The following is a 17,080-nucleotide window of genomic DNA, read 5'->3' on the forward strand; positions in this document are numbered from 1 at the left end:
TCATTTTCGTCGGATTTTCATTGAAATTTTAGACATGCCTAATTTTGATAGCCAAGTAATCCAGTAAGTGGACTCCCAGGAATCAATACCCGGAATCCAGCGTCCATTCGGATTAGCCCAGGTACAACCATAAAACCAAAAGCCAGCATATCTAACAAGAGAACAACCATTATTTGTTGAGTCCAAGTCTTTCGTTTGAAATGTTCGGTTGTTATTATAATACATAGAATCTCCTGGAATAAAACATATAATCTGTTTACATGATTTATACAATAAAAGTGTTTAGGGTATGGTTTGCGTCCTTTATGTTTGCATTCCATAAATATTTTGATATTTTTTCTTCATCTTTTATATGTGTTGACCATTAATCCTTATTCTTGAATGTTTTGTTGATTACCAATATTCTGTGTCTCTCTATATATCATTATTCTCTATTCTTTAAATTTTAGTACCCCTATTTTTATCCTTTTTATTTGTTTTCACTTTTCTTTTTTCTTTGACAGATTTTTCAGCAGTATCTGATCATTTTACTTCATCCGATAAACTTATAAAAACCAGTTATATGACTCATATAAAACAAAAATGATTACAAGATTTAAAAATATGTTCCTAAAAGATGTTCAGGTTTTTGTGGGTTTTCTTTTTCTTCTCTTTTTTCAGATACCACATTGTTAGTACTGTGATGTCATCACACATATTATTTCTCGTCGTGCACATCCATGAATGATTTTCCACTGGACATTAAACACACAATAATCAATCAATCAATGCTTTCTTTTCGCCTAATTAATCTTATTCCGTATTTTTTCCTGATTCTTTATTCTGTAGACCATTTGTAAACCTTTGGTTTTTTTTAAAGAAGTCAAGCAATAATATGTTAAAACATATGCTTTGGAACACACCATCAATCTATAATAAGAGTCTTTAAAACAAAACTGCTTACAATTGTAACACAGAGCATTGAACAACGTGTTAATTAAGTGCCAGTCTGCCTAAGAATCAGGCAGTGGTGAAAACATGACCAAAAAAATCCCACCCAATTTGGCATTGATTTCAGTTCATAATATGTAGTTATGCACAAAAATAACATTCATTTCCATTTTCTGTTCTGGTAATAGAAGATACAATTTGGTTGAAATGCACTAGAAATTAACAAATAAGGGGAGATAACTCTGTAATTTGCTATCATTCTTACCAATTTTCCAAAGTTTTTTCATATTACCAGACACACACAAACGAAAGACTAATACTTTTTAACTGAGGATGATGGTTAGATATATTAAATAGCATGATAAGCTGGCTGGGTTTTTTCGTATCATTTTTTTAATTTTTACCTAAATTGCCTGATTCTTACAAAGACTGGCACTTAAGAACTTCTTGCGAGTTTTTTTTTCAATAATGTAAATAACAAGCAATAAGAGCTATAAAGCATTATGATATCTCATTCATATATTTAAATGTGATTTTCTGCACCCGCAACAATTAATCTCGCCTTCTTGTTTTTTTTCCTAAAATTGCAATAATTTTTGAATTTACAGGGTTTGTTCCACCTGTTTTTTTATACTAACCAGCATCGCCTTGGTGCTCTCCAATAGTCAGTCTATATTTGTCTGCCTCATCTGATACTCTGAAGATGTAGTACTCTGCATATCTTGTGTTACCCGAGTCATCTGTTAGGTCTACACGTAGCATGTACTTATTTGAATAAGTTAACGTGTAGAGGTTGTCATTGCCTGAAGAATTAAAAATATTTGTTTGAGCTATTCATTGAATATAAAAGTAAATTAATCGATGAACACTTATTATGCAATACACCTTATCGCGATTTGTCCGCCATAACTGGATATCACATAGGTTCCCGTAAAATTTTGACGTCATAAAACGAAATATCTGACGCCACAATGGAAAAGTGATTGTTGTATGCGTCAAAAGTTCAAGCGGCCGGGTCAGTCGGGATTAGCGATGATGTGCAATACTCTTTGCAAACTTAGCGACATTATAATACTTTATAAATTTATTTTTTGCTATTCCTCTGTCTTTTCCGTTTGATGAAGTACTTTGTGAAGTTCCCCACACAGAGATAAGACTAAATAATAATCAATCAATTAAGTTTTAACTCAACTGAATAAACGTCTAAATAATGCATTGCCCTTCAAGAAAATGTGTGCCATAGTTTCCTGTATATTAATAGTGAAATTTCAAATATTGTATGTTGTAAATCGTACATTGTATTAAATAGACCCTCCGTAGGTTCAGTCTCTTTTTATCGTGAAGCCGTTGGTCTCGAGTGCAGTGGCGGATCCAGAAATTTTCAGAAGTGGGAGCCTTCTGACTGACCTAAGATGGGACCCGGTCCAGCCACGCTTCAGTGATTCCCTATATAAGCAACCAAATTGTTTCCAAAGAAGGGGGCCCGGGACCCCTGCCCCCCCTAAATCCGCCTCTGGAGTGTACCTGATGAAGGCTATTTCTAATGCCGTACACAATGAACACGGTAATAAGCGTTAATATTATAAATGAACTCTTGTACCAACATTAGTCATTAGTGCTTCAATCATATCAAATCTTAATATAGAACATTTGAATAGGATTAAAAATGTCAACAATGTACAAGATTACTCACATATCTGACGACTGGCTCTGTAACATAAAAGTCCAACTACCTCAGCTACATTGGTTTTCTTTTTCAATAATAATAAACTAATCTTAATTTCGTATCTTCTAAATTAATTTCCATTTAATAATTATATGGCTTCGGTAATCATGGCGTAAGAATATACAATTGAGATGTAGTTTTATTAGAAATGTGAACACTTTTCAACAGTCGCAAAATGGCGTATAGGTATAAGCAACCATGTGACACCGAAAGGTCTTCATCAATGATCAAAACTCATACCATAACGTAATCTTTACATTTCACAGAAATTGGTGAAATATAAAACACAAACAGAACAGTAATTTGTGAAAAGCACATACATAATGTTGTGACAATAAACCAATTAGGGAGTATTTAGCCTTTCGCTTACCCGGTATTGTAGTGTCACAGTACACCATTATTATCTTTGGCATTGCTCATTGTTGAAGGCCGTATAGTTGTTAAATTCTGTATAATTTGGTCTCTTTGGCAATCTTACCACATCCTATTTTTCAGATTGACTCATCAGATCGATTGAAAGGCAAATTAAACAACTAACCAAAAAACAAGCGTTCTAAGATACACACCAATCATTAAACATCGAAACAGAGGTGACGTTGCTTTGCTAAACTATCGGTAAAGTGAACGTAGCGTAGTAAAGAGGACGTAACCGCTGTTTCGGAGTTCGACCAATCACTACACCATTCACAAGGATACTGGCAGTTAATGAACGTCAGTTTTTATAGAGGTTTCTTGCTTGATCCACCAGTACAAACATGATGGCCATATTATAGCTTAGTTCCCTGTAAGGACCGTTAAACACTAACAAACAAACAACAATATAATTTATACCTAACCAAAATTCTCCTGATAAACTCCCAAATCCGTTTTTATACTGGTTCTTTGTCTCGTAAAAGTTAACAGAACCGTCGTATCTATTCTGAAATACCTACAAATATAGATAAGAATACTTATGTCTATGACATGTATTGAGCAACAATACATCAGATAACAAATTCTTTTAGGACTTCCTACAAAATAAAAACATTATTGTATAACAGTGTTCAGTGAAATTTGAAAACATGACTGTCCCTTTGGTATCTTTCGTCCCTCTTTCGCTACTCTGTTTCAAAACTTTTTCCAGCAGGAAAAAATGAAGGGTACATGTGCTTGTTTTCGAGATATAAGCAATTGAAAATGTGGCGGGAAATAATTCTATGTAGACCTGTCATACATTTAGTATTTGCACCACTAGTGAACAGACAAATACTTACTATCCAGCCACCACTACCGGTATCCATATCACAGTATACCATCATACAAGTACTAACACCCTCTGGCTGTATTGTATAGACACCACTAGTGAACAGACAAATACTTACTATCCAGCCACCACTACCTGTATCCATATCACAGTATACCATCATACCAGTACTAACACCTTCTGGCTGTATTGTATAGACACCACTAGAGAACATACTAATACTTACTATCCAGCCACCACTACCTGTATCCATATCACAGTATACCATCATACCTGTACTAACACCTTCTGGCTGTATTGTATAGACACCACTAGAGAACAGACTTATACTTACTATCCAGCCGCCGCTACCTGTATCCATATCGCAGTATACCATCATACCAGTACTAACACCTTCTGGCTGTATTGTATAGACACCACTAGAGAACAGACTTATACTTACTATCCAGCCACCACTACCTGTATCCATATCACAGTATACCATCATACCAGTACTAACACCTTCTGGCTGTATTATATATACACCACTAGGCTTGTTGATATTCTTGTAGTACGAACAATCTTCGCTGTCCTGAATCAATCCTAAAAAAAATATGTCTTGACACTTTTTATTTTCAAATTGGACCTTATGAAAATCAGAGGAGGATGGGTATATCACACGTAAAAAACTACCACGCCTTGATGGAAATTCACACTACAGTCTATAGAACAATAAGTAATGGAGAATAATGCAACCTGTCAAACGTTTTGCGGTGATTCGAGGTGTTCCGGAAGGCTACGCAGATATTGCTCCACCTGAAGAACTCGTCGTATTTAATGTATAACTTTTACAGGTTAAGCATTATTTATTGATTTATTAAAGGGTTAACAAACATTCTTACCACGGCTGTTTTGCTACAAAAAGATTTTTTTTAAATCAGCTCAGTCTGTTATTATTTTCGTTTCATTTTTTAAGCGTCAAATATATCGATATAGAAAAAATGATGAGATATTATTGGAAATCAAACTATTATCAAATTTCTGTTCGTGGTTTCATTATGGCTTATTTGTTTTTTTGTAAAATATGTATCTTGCTATATGAGGTGGAAATATACAAGTTTTACTACTTTCCAGTAATTGATAAATCCTATCAACACATTTTAAGAGTTCATTGAACGATATTACTCTGCATACATCAGCAACACAGCAAGTTGACTTGGTGGATAGCTGTTAAGACGTTACTTATTGACAACTATTATCGATATAAATCTGAATAGCAATGTTAGAGGAGTAAATTGCTTGGAATAATGTACTGTCTGGAGGACAATCTATACTTAAATTTTGTTGACGGCATGAACAAATATAAAAACTTAAGCATCAAAATCTTTCATGAGCTGCTTTATAACACATTCATTTATTTATAGTAACATTTATCAGTTATCCATCCCTTTGATGAGTTTGAGCTTTTTATTTTTATTTTGATATTGATTACGGACTTTCCGTTTTATTTATTCTTCGGAGTTCGGTATTTAATTTTTTTTTTACTTTTTCATAATAAGAGAAATGGATTATAGCTGTGTTCGACAAAACGCACGTTAATATATATTGGATTTTAAAATGGAGAACACTCCAATAGTGCACAGGTTATACGGGGTTTAGTGTATTGCATATCAATTAAAACGTTAACGTATATAAGTTGGGCTGTTTTGTGTAGTTGTTGATTAAGCTATGACAAGATGTAGCGGTCAAATCCATCATTGCTGAAAGGCACATATTACAAATAAATTATTATGCTTCCAAAGTACAATATGATCATGATTAGAAAATTGCACAATCCTGGTCAAACCCCTCAGGTTACGGTCAACTTTGGATCAAAATTAAAAATTGCAGTTAAGTTTTTAAACATTTACCATGCACTTGGTTTCAGCAATGAAAGAATTTCTTTGAAATGGTACAAATTGCCAGAAACTGTTTCAATTTGGCTCACAGTTACAGAATCCCGTATTACTAGATGTTTTAGCTTGGAACCATATATAATGAGTACTACACTACCAATAATTATATCTTTCTACCCGAGCGAAATATTCTTTTCACTTTTGACGACCGTATGTCCTCAATTTTGTGAAGCAGATTATTCGTTTACATCCCGTCTTGTTCAAGATTAGCACTTGTTAGTTCTTACCTTACCTGAATATCCATTTCGAAACACACACATACCTTTTTTTCTAAAGAATATCTAAACAATGTCCCTCCTTTTTGCAATGAAAAAAAAATCGTTGAATATTCACAACATAAGTAGAAACATCAAGGCGATGACAAATTATTAAAGAAAATACCATGACTCTAATTGTTGTTTTTGTGAATATTTAAAGACTCACCTGGCAGATCTCTGTGTATTACCAACGTCCCAGTACTTGATTCCTTGAATGACGGAGAGCAATCGGAAGTATACAACAAACAGGTGCGTGTAACTGTATTATAACTGGAGACACAACTGTTATCTTTACTGAGTAACCGCAGACTACATTCCACATGAGAGCTATCACTGTGTACTTCTTTGGAGCTAACGGACGATGCTATTTCCATATTTTGGAACGTCATAAACTTTCCTATTTCAATGTTAGCAGTTTCAGCATAATACCAATTAATCTTTACTCCGACGAAAAGTCTTATGAAACACAGAGTTAGATTGGCTAAGCTGTTCCCAAGCATACCGAAATGTTAGTATTATATTATATGATATTTTTCATAAACAACCTTTCAAAGTATATTACAACTTTAATAACATTTTGCTTGTAAATCCAAATGACACTCGAGACCTCAAAAATAGATTTTATATAAGTAATTTGTTCGTAATTGTTTTTTGATATTTAGTTGTAATTTATCATCTCATATAGAGGTCTTAAAGTGTCTAAATCCACCATGTATATGAAACTAAGTATAACCTGTGCTTCCAAAGTTTATACTTTGATTAATTATTGAGTGTTTCCGCATGAAGAACGCAACCTTTAACTGTTGAGACGATTTCTATAATATACGTTTTACCGATGTTTATAATTTCACAGTTCGTGATAAATGATAACTCTCGGTTGACATTGTACATGTTGTAATGAGGAAGACTTCGGTTGATTTAATTCACTTCAAAATTAAATTAAATAGCTATTGCTACTGACAACAATCAGCGGTTTAATATAGTGTTATTTTGTCTCTGCTGTTGGTTTGAACTTATAAATTTAAGCAAACATAACAACGATACTTTCAGGACAATGAATGTTTACAAAAACTTTGAATTCTTATGAATATTAGGGATTGTTTATCACAGGAATATAATTCATAAATTGTATTTGGCATTATAGGTATTCAGTGCTCTTCACTAACATGAGAAAACAAACGGTAGTTGGGTAAAATCTGGAATCGATTCTTACAAAAGAGTATGTTTACCCACTTTTTGAGTTCTCGAGTAGCTGCTCCTCAGGGGTTTCAATACCTCAATAGATTTGAATTTCGGTTCCAACTTATAGTATATTTAAAACATGTGAAATCTTAAGAAATGATTGTGACCTGTTATCTTTTTCTTGCATGATGAACTATTGTTCGTATCACATAAATATGGAGAGTGATACGAAAAAAAAATGAAAATCTACGTTTATATGATTGGCTTAATCAGCATCATGAGAAGATATTATGATATTTTCATTGGCAATTCGTTATGTTTTTGATCATTTTCAAAGGTTAAGACGAAACGATGTACATTTCGTCCATAGAAATGTACATCTACGATTTCTTCAATGATATACAAAACACTCTCACTTTTCACCTGGAAATCTTCGTTTTGTCAAATTCTATTACATTCGGAAGCTTACTAAATTTCCTGATGTTAAAACGAGTAGGTCCGGTAAGGGTAAATTTTGGCTTCAAATTTCAGGTTCATCTGTCAAAAGATATTGGACACTTTTAAAACACTTTAGTGTCTACTTTAGTATATTCAAATAGCTTATGTGAAATAACTGATTTACGCATTAAAACGTTCCGATTCAAGCTAAAATATAAAAAAAACTCTCAAATATGCTAAAAAAAATGTCATCTTTCGGATGGTTTTTGTCATAAATGAAAGTGACCTTGTTCTTCCTCAACATTTATATATATTATGTATTATCATCAAATACAACTGACATTTCAATATTAAGGAGGAACACAGATGCGGCCATTTTCGTTTAAGACGGAAACCGTCTGAAATGTTTACTAAAATGCTAAAATTGTGAAGATTTCAGTGTTTTAACATCATCAAATAATGCTAGTAAAATTTTTACCATTGTTACTACACGTTGTCACGGTTTTGACGTGACGTTTTTGATGAAATACTGAACTTCCGATAATTAGGTGGAGCTTAAAGGTTAGTTGAGGTAATTGACGTATAAAGATAGCGTTCATACGTTTAGACAATATACATATGGTGTCTTGAAATATGTAATTTATTTGTATGAGGCTAAGAAATGGGGGACATGAGAGGTTATACCGATTTATACTGAAATCGATAAAAAAAAAAAAAAATATGTAACAAATATTGTTAGAAAAAATTTTGGGGGTATTTCCCTATTGAACGTAGTACAGGTGGTAGTACATTGACATTTTAATGAATTAAACAGGGCACTTAATTAATAACATTTAATAAACATGGTATATAAAATACCAATTTGAAGATATAACAAGTTTAAATTCATAAAAGTTTGACCATTGTTACTACACGTTGTCATGGTTGTGACGTGACGTTGTTGATGAAATACATCAGTTCCGGTAAGTAGGCGGGGCTTAAAGGTTAGTTGAGGTCATTGACGTATGAAGCTTATGTTTATACGTATAGCTTTATGTGTATAGTAAAATAGCTGATTGCAGTATACATAGCTTTATCTGTATAACAAAATAGCTGATTGCAGTATAATACCCGATATATGTTCATTGTTTTGTAAAAAAATAAGCCAATATTTAAGTAGCAGAAGCATTCTACTTTCCAATAAATAACTAAAAGTTTACATTTTAACAATTTTGTAAAACTGCTATGTATTTTGGGTTCACAAAATGGCCTTACTGAACCTACTCCTTTCACATTAATACATAACATATGCCGTCATACTGGTATTTGCAAAAGACTAGATCAACGATTTGAAGGATTGTTAATTCAACACAATGAAAGTTTAGAATATATGAATTAAACACATAAACAGAAAAATTAAATTTCCTCATGCTTTTTTAAACGTATCTCCAAAACATAAGTATGACGCAGAGCGTGCAAAGATTTAAAACTGTTTCCTTTTTCGATTGACACACAACCGCTGGAACTATTCTTCACTGTACACTTTTATCGGGGATTTTAGCTACACATTTTTTTTTAACTTTTTGTCAGATATGCGGAATACATAAGTTTTATCCAGGTGGAGTCAATAAAAAATTTGCCGCTCACTTCTACTAATCTTTTCATAACTTTGTTTTTATTGTTCATGTTGTTTAAAAGGCATTTTTTTTTAAATCTTAACTTATCTTTTCTTTCTATGTGTTTGATTACCTTAGCCGTATTTGGCACAATTTTTTGGAATTTTGGATCCTCAATGCTCTTCAACTTTTTACTTGTTTGGCTTTATAAATATTTTGATATGAGCGTCACTGATGAGTCTTATATAGACGAAACGCGCGTCTGGCGTACTAAATTATAATCCTGGTACCTTTGATAACTATTTACACCACTGGGTCGATGCCACTGCTGGTGGACGTTTCGTCCCCGAGGGTATCACCAGCCCAGTAGTCAACACTTCGGTGTTGACATGAATATCAATAATGTGGTCATTTTTATAAATTTCCTGTTTACTAAACTTTGAATTTTTCGAAAAACTAAGGATTTTCTTATTCCAGGCATAGATTACCTTAGCCGTATTTGGCACAATTTTTTGGAATTTTGGATCCTCAATGCTCTTCAACTTTTTACTTGTTTGGCTTTATAAATATTTTGATATGAGCGTCACTGATGAGTCTTATATAGACGAAACGCGCGTCTGGCGTACTAAATCATAATCCTGGTACCTTTGATAACTATTTACACCACTGGGTCGATGCCACTGCTGGTGGACGTTTCGTCCCCGAGGGTATCACCAGCCCAGTAGTCAACACTTCGGTGTTGACATGAATATCAATAATGTGGTCATTTTTATAAATTTCCTGTTTACTAAACTTTGAATTTTTCGAAAAACTAAGGATTTTCTTATTCCAGGCATAGATTACCTTAGCCGTATTTGGCACAATTTTTTGGAATTTTGGATCCTCAATGCTCTTCAACTTTTTACTTGTTTGGCTTTATAAATATTTTGATATGAGCGTCACTGATGAGTCCTATATAGACGAAACGCGCGTCTGGCGTACTAAATTATAATCCTGGTACCTTTGATAACTATTTGAAGGGAAAATGTGCCAGTGTTTGATATATAAAAAATAGGCCAAATTTTCATTGGCTTATATTTTGAAAACAAGCACACGGACCTTTTATCTTTCTTTTTAGCTCACCTGGCCTTAAAGGCTGTCCAGCTTCCGGCGTCGTTAACTTTTACAAAAATCTTCTCCTCTGAAACTACTAGGCCAAATTAAATCAAACTTGACCACAATCATCATTGATATATCTAGTTTGAATTTGTGTTTTTTGACCCGGTCAACCAACCAAGATAGCCGCTTTGGCTAAAAATAGAACATAGGGGTAAAATGCAGTTTTTGGCTTATAACTCAAAAACCAAAGCATTTAGAGCAAATCTGACTTGGGGAATTTGTTTATCAGGTCAAGATCTATCTGATGAATTGGACAACCTGTTGTTGGGTTGCTGCCCCTGAATTGGTAATTTTAAGGAAATTTTACTGTTTTTGGTTATTATCTTGAATATTATTATATTTGGAGATAAACTGAAAACAGCAATTATGTTCAGTTGACCCCTTTAGGAGTTATTGCCCTTTATAGTCAATTTTTAACCATTTTTCGTAAATTTTAGTTAACTTTTACAAAAAATTTCTTCTCTGAAACTACCTTCTTTACCAAACATAGCCTGAATCATTATTAGGCTATCTAGTTTAAGAATTGTGTTTTGTGACAGGGCAAACCAACCAATATGGCCGCTACGGCTAAAAATAGAACATAGAGGTAAAATGCAGTTTTTGGCGTATAACTCAAAATCCAAAGCATTTAGAGCAAATTTGACAAGAGGTAAAATTGTTTATCTGGTGAAGATCTATCTGCCCTGAATTTTTTAGATGAATCGGACAACTTGTTGATAGGTTGCTGCCCCTAAATTGGTAATTTTAAGGAAATTTTGCTGTTTTGGGTTATTATCTTGAATATTATTATAGATAGAGATAAACTGTAAACAGCAATAATGTACAGCAATTTAAGACTCAAAAAAAGGTCTAAATGACCAAAATGGTCAATTGACCCCCTAAGAAGTTATTGTCCTTTATAATCAAGTTTTAACAATTTTCATAAAATTTGTAAATTTTTACTAACTTTTTCCACTGAAACTACACGGACAAGTTCATTATAGATAGAGATAATTGTAAGCAGCAATAATGTTCAGTAAAGTAAGATGTACAAACACATCGCAATCACATAAACACAATCTTGTCATGAACTGACTGCTTCCTTTGTTTAATTCACATATAGCAAGGTGAGCGACACAGGCTCTTTAGAGCCTCTTGTTTTATATACCATCTATTTATAACAGTCTTTTAAAACAAACTTGTTATTTTGAAACATAATAGCACACATTATTTAAATCAGCAAAGTAAGAGGGCTAACTAATATAAACACAAACTATTCTAAGGTAGGACATATTGGCAGACGATTGTCAGGACACTTCTTTCTAGCTATTTGTCGACATCATGCTTCATCTAAGTCGTCCAGGAATGGAAAAGCTGTCATAACCTTCTGCATTGGATTTGTATTTTAGCGTTGTTCTAATGACAAGTTGGTTGTCTATGAAATTATTTACGAACAAAGAAACAACTACCACCCAGACAGAAAATTATTCTCAGATGGATGATGTAAATTTAGGATACATAAATCAAAGGGAGCCTCATATAAGTTGATAAAGTATTACCTAGTTAAGGCTTTGCTCATAGTTGAAGGTTGCACTGTGATATGTAGTTGTTGATATCTGTGTGATGTTGGTCTCATGTAGAAAGTTGTCTCATTGGCAATCACGTCGCTCATCTTTTTTTATATTAAGGTGTGCATGTTTCTACAGAATATCTCCCTAGCTGCATTTTGTTATCAAGGATATCATAGTATTATACTTGGCTTAGTCAAAACTTGAACGTTGACATAATATGCATGTTTAACATTTTTTTTATCTTTGTTAAAAAAATATATTTTACTTCTGCACACAATAAAACCCATTTATTTTCCCATATCATTATCACACACTGACGAGTTTGTTAACTGTTCAGTTTAAATGTAAATTAATGGGAGTGACAACATAACAAAAGGACGAAATAAGTGTATCCAGGTAATACAGAGTGTCACGCTCTTTGCACGTTTTAAAACTCTTTGAGGGGTCTGTATTTGGCCTGTTGCAGAGCAACAGTCCTGTCAGGTATCCCCTCATTTTCCAGTGTCAGTTAAAGTTCAACTAACTTAATCATAAGTGACCTCCAATATTTGTATTTATTGTTAATTTGTTCTCGCCCTGAACATTCATGTACTATTTATTAATAGACTTCGTATAAAATGAACACAATGAGCTGGTCATCTTGTCATAAAATAAATACATGTTTTGCTTCAGTTTGCTTGTGTCTGGTATTTTATCTTAATATATCTTACACGCTTTTTAGGATGTTAGGGAATCCCAGAAGTCCTTTGTGAAAAATACCAGAAAGATTAATTCGAAATGTGTGAAATGGTTCCAACAAGAACATTTTGTTAAAATAAGGTGTGCATTATAACAATATAGCAAAGATTCGTAACAAAGGTATCAAATTACGGACAGCCAAATGTCTATCTTATCATATGATTAAGGTATAAAAGGCCACGAAATAACAAATGTAAAACAGTTTCAACGAGAAGACTTAACCACCGGATTTATGTAGAAGGCAATAAATGAAAAATAGATATAAGAACAACTTCTAGGCTCTGACTTTGGACAGAACAATTTGTTTTTTTTACTTTTACCATGCAGCGTAGCTTTACATTTCACAAATCATGAGTGATGGCTATTGTCTTGTCGTCCGAATGAAACTGCCATTAAAGAAACATCATTTAAGATGAACGATTATGCCATTTGATAACAGCATTTCCGATTTCAGTTCGATGTGTATGTTAATTTTATCAAAGTTTTTGTTAACCCGTATATGAAATTAATTACAATGTTAGACTTATATATTATCTATACTATTAAACGAGAAGAAATCATTTTGGGTGTCGCTTCTCTTCTTTCCACAATAAATTAATCATCATGCCTCTGTGTTCTATGGGTACAGTGCATAATCGCATTTGTCATCCATTAATATGATTATTCAGATTGAGCTATTTTGGGTGATAAACGAGAAAAAGACGTCCGGATATGTTTCCGTCATTGGGCGATATTTAAAGTCAGATTAGACTTACGGTTTGCGTTTTTCTGTGTACTTTGAATCAAATAACTAGGAATAAAGAGTATTTTACGTCTGATATCATTTTCAGGTTTACTATCCACGGCGGTCACAGAGTTTATTGAACAGAGTGGGTCTGTATAATATATCAATGACCGCTGTGGATCAATTATTAAACTGAGAATTGAATGTAAAAAGAAAATACACTTTCGGGACGTCTGAAACGGGTGTTTCAGGATTGACCATTTCGGGAATTTTTTTTGCGAATTTCGGGATGTCGAGATATTTAATTTGTATAATAAATTCATGTTTTAAGACCAGGATATTGGGATCAGGGCCCCTCCGTAGTTGCGGATCCAGAAATTTTCATACGCAGGGGCCCGTTGACTGCCTAAGAGGGGCCCGCTCCGGTCATGCTTCAGTAATTTCCTATATAAGCAACCAATTATTTTCCAGAAAAGGGGGGGCGGGCCCCCTAAATCCGCCTCTACCCCGACCCCCCCCCTTTAATGAATGTTCATAATATACAGACAAGCGCTAAAATTATTCATGGGTCATTAAAATTAATAGAGAACAACAAAAAACTAAAGGATTTATTTGTAGAAAAAAGGAAGAGCTTGGCTAGAAAAACAATTATCCTGTCCCAAATTACCTATGACTTTTGTTACATTAATTGAAATTCTCAAGTCACTAAATGTTTTACAAAAAAAGGAGATGTGGTATGAATGCCAATGAGACAGCTCTCCACAAGAGACCAAAATGAGACCGAAATTAACATTTAAAGGTCACCTTACGGCCTTCAACAATAAGCAAAAGCCGATACTGCATAGTCTGATATAAAAGGCCCGAAATGACAATGTAAAACAATTCAATTGAGAAAACTAACAGCCTTATTTATGTACAAAAAATGAACGAAAAACAAATATCACTGAACCACTGAATTACAGGCTCCAGTCCTGACTGGAATGTTCATAATACATGTACACTAAATGTATGTTCATAATGAAATTAAAAGAAAAAAAAATTTTGGAAATAAAGGAGGAGGGTTAAAAAACATTTTCCTGTCCCAATGTACCTATGACTTTTGATACTTTTCCTGAAATTCTCAAGTCATTAAATCTTTTACAAAATTCTTCCTACAACACTTTACATCCTTTCAAATACGCTCGGAATGCACGCGATTTCGCGGGTGTGTTCTAGTCACAATAAAAACAGGATAATATCAATATGATTTTTCAACCATCACCAGTGTCTAAAAGTCTCAAACGCAAGCTAACAAACAAGCCAAACATACCAAATCATAGTGAAAACAAAATAAAACACCACCAACACAACATGATAAATTCTGTGACTGTCACGTGCACACTGTTGGGAAAATGGTTTTGTATAAGTGTTAGTTCTACCTGGGACTACGTCCTCAGTTAGTGTTCTTCTTTTAGTCGATATAACCTCGTATCGACATTAAACATAGGCTATAGAATTGTAAAACAAATGAAACCCGAGAGCTTCGTGCGCTGTGCATTAAACTAAATAAAACTGTACCAGTATATATGTTTTACAATTGTATTTCTGTTTTTCTTCACCTATCTAAGGCCAGGAACCTGATGTTCATTTGGGTTTTTTTCAAATAGATTAGACTGTTTGTATTCCTGTTCAAATGTTTCCCAGTAGTCATTTTTGGAGCCCTTTACAACCTAGTAGTCAGCATTTCGGTATTGACATGAATATCAATTATGTGGTCATTTTTAAAAATTTCCCATTTACAAAACTTTGAATTTTTGAAAAACTAAGGATTTTCTTATCCCAGGCATAGATTACCTTCGCCGTATTTGGCACAACTTTTTGGAATTTTGAATCCTCAATGCTCTTCAACTTTGAAATTGTTTGGCTTTATTATATTTTGATATGAGCGTCATTGATGAGTCTTATGTAGACTTAATGCGCGTATGGCGTACTAAATGATAATCCTGGTACTTTTGATAACTTTTTACAGCTTACTGTTAGACGTGAGGCTACGGGTTTTAGATCTCACTTTGACTTACATTGGTTTACCTTTTACTAACTTTGACTTGGGTGGAAAGTTGTTTCATTAGCACTCATACCACATCTCTGATACCTATATCTTAATTTGTGCCGACATCTGATGTATACAACACTTAGTGACTCAATAATCATCAATGCTTTGATACAAAAAAAAACGCATTGCTGTCGATTCATTGATTTTCTTAAGAACCAATTATGGTGGAATGAGGAAAAGTTAAATGTTTGTCGAAATTTTATTTCTTGGATTAGCAAAGTCATCATACAAGCCTATAGTAAATTGTATTTCGTTGAACTTTTAAAATTCACCTTAACCTACCAAATTCACGAAAAATGTTAATCTACGATAAACAAATAATATAAATCGATATTATATTAAGATAGCAAAACATCCTGCTAGATCAAAACAGTTACACTTTTGGCTTTGCAGGAAACTCTAGGCTGAAAATAGGACAGGTCACATGTTACAGAATAACATTGGCTCAATATTATTTTGTAACTTTCAGTAATATTATCTAACTAACAGCATTTCTTAGACATTGAACGTAAACAACTTATAGCAGAATGCATCCTTACATTAATGAAAACACGTTTTCTATTTTGTACAGTTTCAATATCTTCGGATTTTCATTGAAATTGTAGACATGACTTCTGTTTGTTGCAAACTGAGCCAGTAAGTGGCTGTCAACATGTTAGAAACTTATTTTAGTAGGATGGTATTATCTTCTCTAAAGTGGACATAACATCACATACCTTTAAAAAAGGATATAGATTTATTTATATATTGTATATAGACACTCAAGCGATACATATAGAATAACCATACATTGTCTCGAAATAGCAATGTTATTTGTACAAGGCTTAGAAACAGGTAGAAGGCGAGGCTGTGCCGAGCATTTCTACCTGTTTCGAGTCGAGTACAAATAACAAATTGATATTTCGAGACAATGTATGGTTATTCTTTATATACTGCAACTCTTAAAAATGTTCTGAATAAAGTATTTTGGGTAAAAAACGTCATTTCTTAATTTGAAGCGGACGACGTTAAATTTCCGCGAACCTGTATGTTTTATTGACGTCATAAATAAAACTCTACGGAAACCAATTGTCAACATCATAAACAAGGTGATATACGGTCATGGACTGTATATGACATATGAATATACAGTCAATGCAATTTGACTGCTCAAATAGCACAGCTGCAGTAAATATGTGTCGTCCTAGCTCTGTGTGTATTCGACATATCACAACAGTGTTGTAGACCTGGAGATATAAAAGGTAGTCTTACTAGTTGTGTTAGGGGAGATCTTCTTTGGCTCAATTGGTTAGAGCGCTGCCTTTAGATCCCGAGATTGTGGGTTCGAATCCCGCTGGTACAATCAATGGATTTTCACATCAATGGCGCTGTGAGCATCTGCTACTGGAAAAACATATGTATATTGAATATTGCCTGTAGTGATATGTTAGAATTTGTCATTAGGTTTGACCAGCCGCGGTCATAGGATACCATGACAATTCTAGGTGACATCTAAGGAACTGGCCAGAGGGTT

At 33.7% G+C, this 17,080-nt stretch overlaps 1 protein-coding gene across 1 annotated transcript; it reads right to left on the reverse strand.

The window, feature by feature from the left end:
- Positions 1-6,590, reverse strand: LOC134717597 (techylectin-5A-like). The gene is made up of 5 exons (XM_063580091.1): positions 6,257-6,590; positions 3,910-4,481; positions 3,488-3,584; positions 1,569-1,733; positions 1-233 (listed from the first exon to the last, which is right to left on the reverse strand). The coding sequence occupies exons 1-5, from the start codon at positions 6,588-6,590 to the stop codon at positions 1-3; spliced, it is 1,401 nt and encodes a 466-aa protein (XP_063436161.1).
- Between the last annotated feature and the right edge of the window lie 10,490 nt (positions 6,591-17,080).

This window comes from Mytilus trossulus, chromosome 5 (genome assembly GCF_036588685.1).
Source record: "Mytilus trossulus isolate FHL-02 chromosome 5, PNRI_Mtr1.1.1.hap1, whole genome shotgun sequence".
NCBI classification, from domain to species: Eukaryota; Metazoa; Mollusca; class Bivalvia; order Mytilida; family Mytilidae; genus Mytilus; species Mytilus trossulus.

Excerpts from the sequence above, each read along its gene's own strand:
- LOC134717597 (XM_063580091.1), bottom strand. The coding sequence starts at position 6,590 with ATGCTTGGGAACAGCTTAGCCAATCTAACTCTGTGTTTCATAAGACTT. Across the intron at positions 1,734-3,487 it reads ATCAGGAGAATTTTGGTTAG|GCAATGACAACCTCTACACG; the intron begins GTATAAATTATA and ends TTAATTCTTCAG. Across the intron at positions 234-1,568 it reads AGAGCACCAAGGCGATGCTG|GAGATTCTATGTATTATAAT; the intron begins GTTAGTATAAAA and ends GTTTTATTCCAG.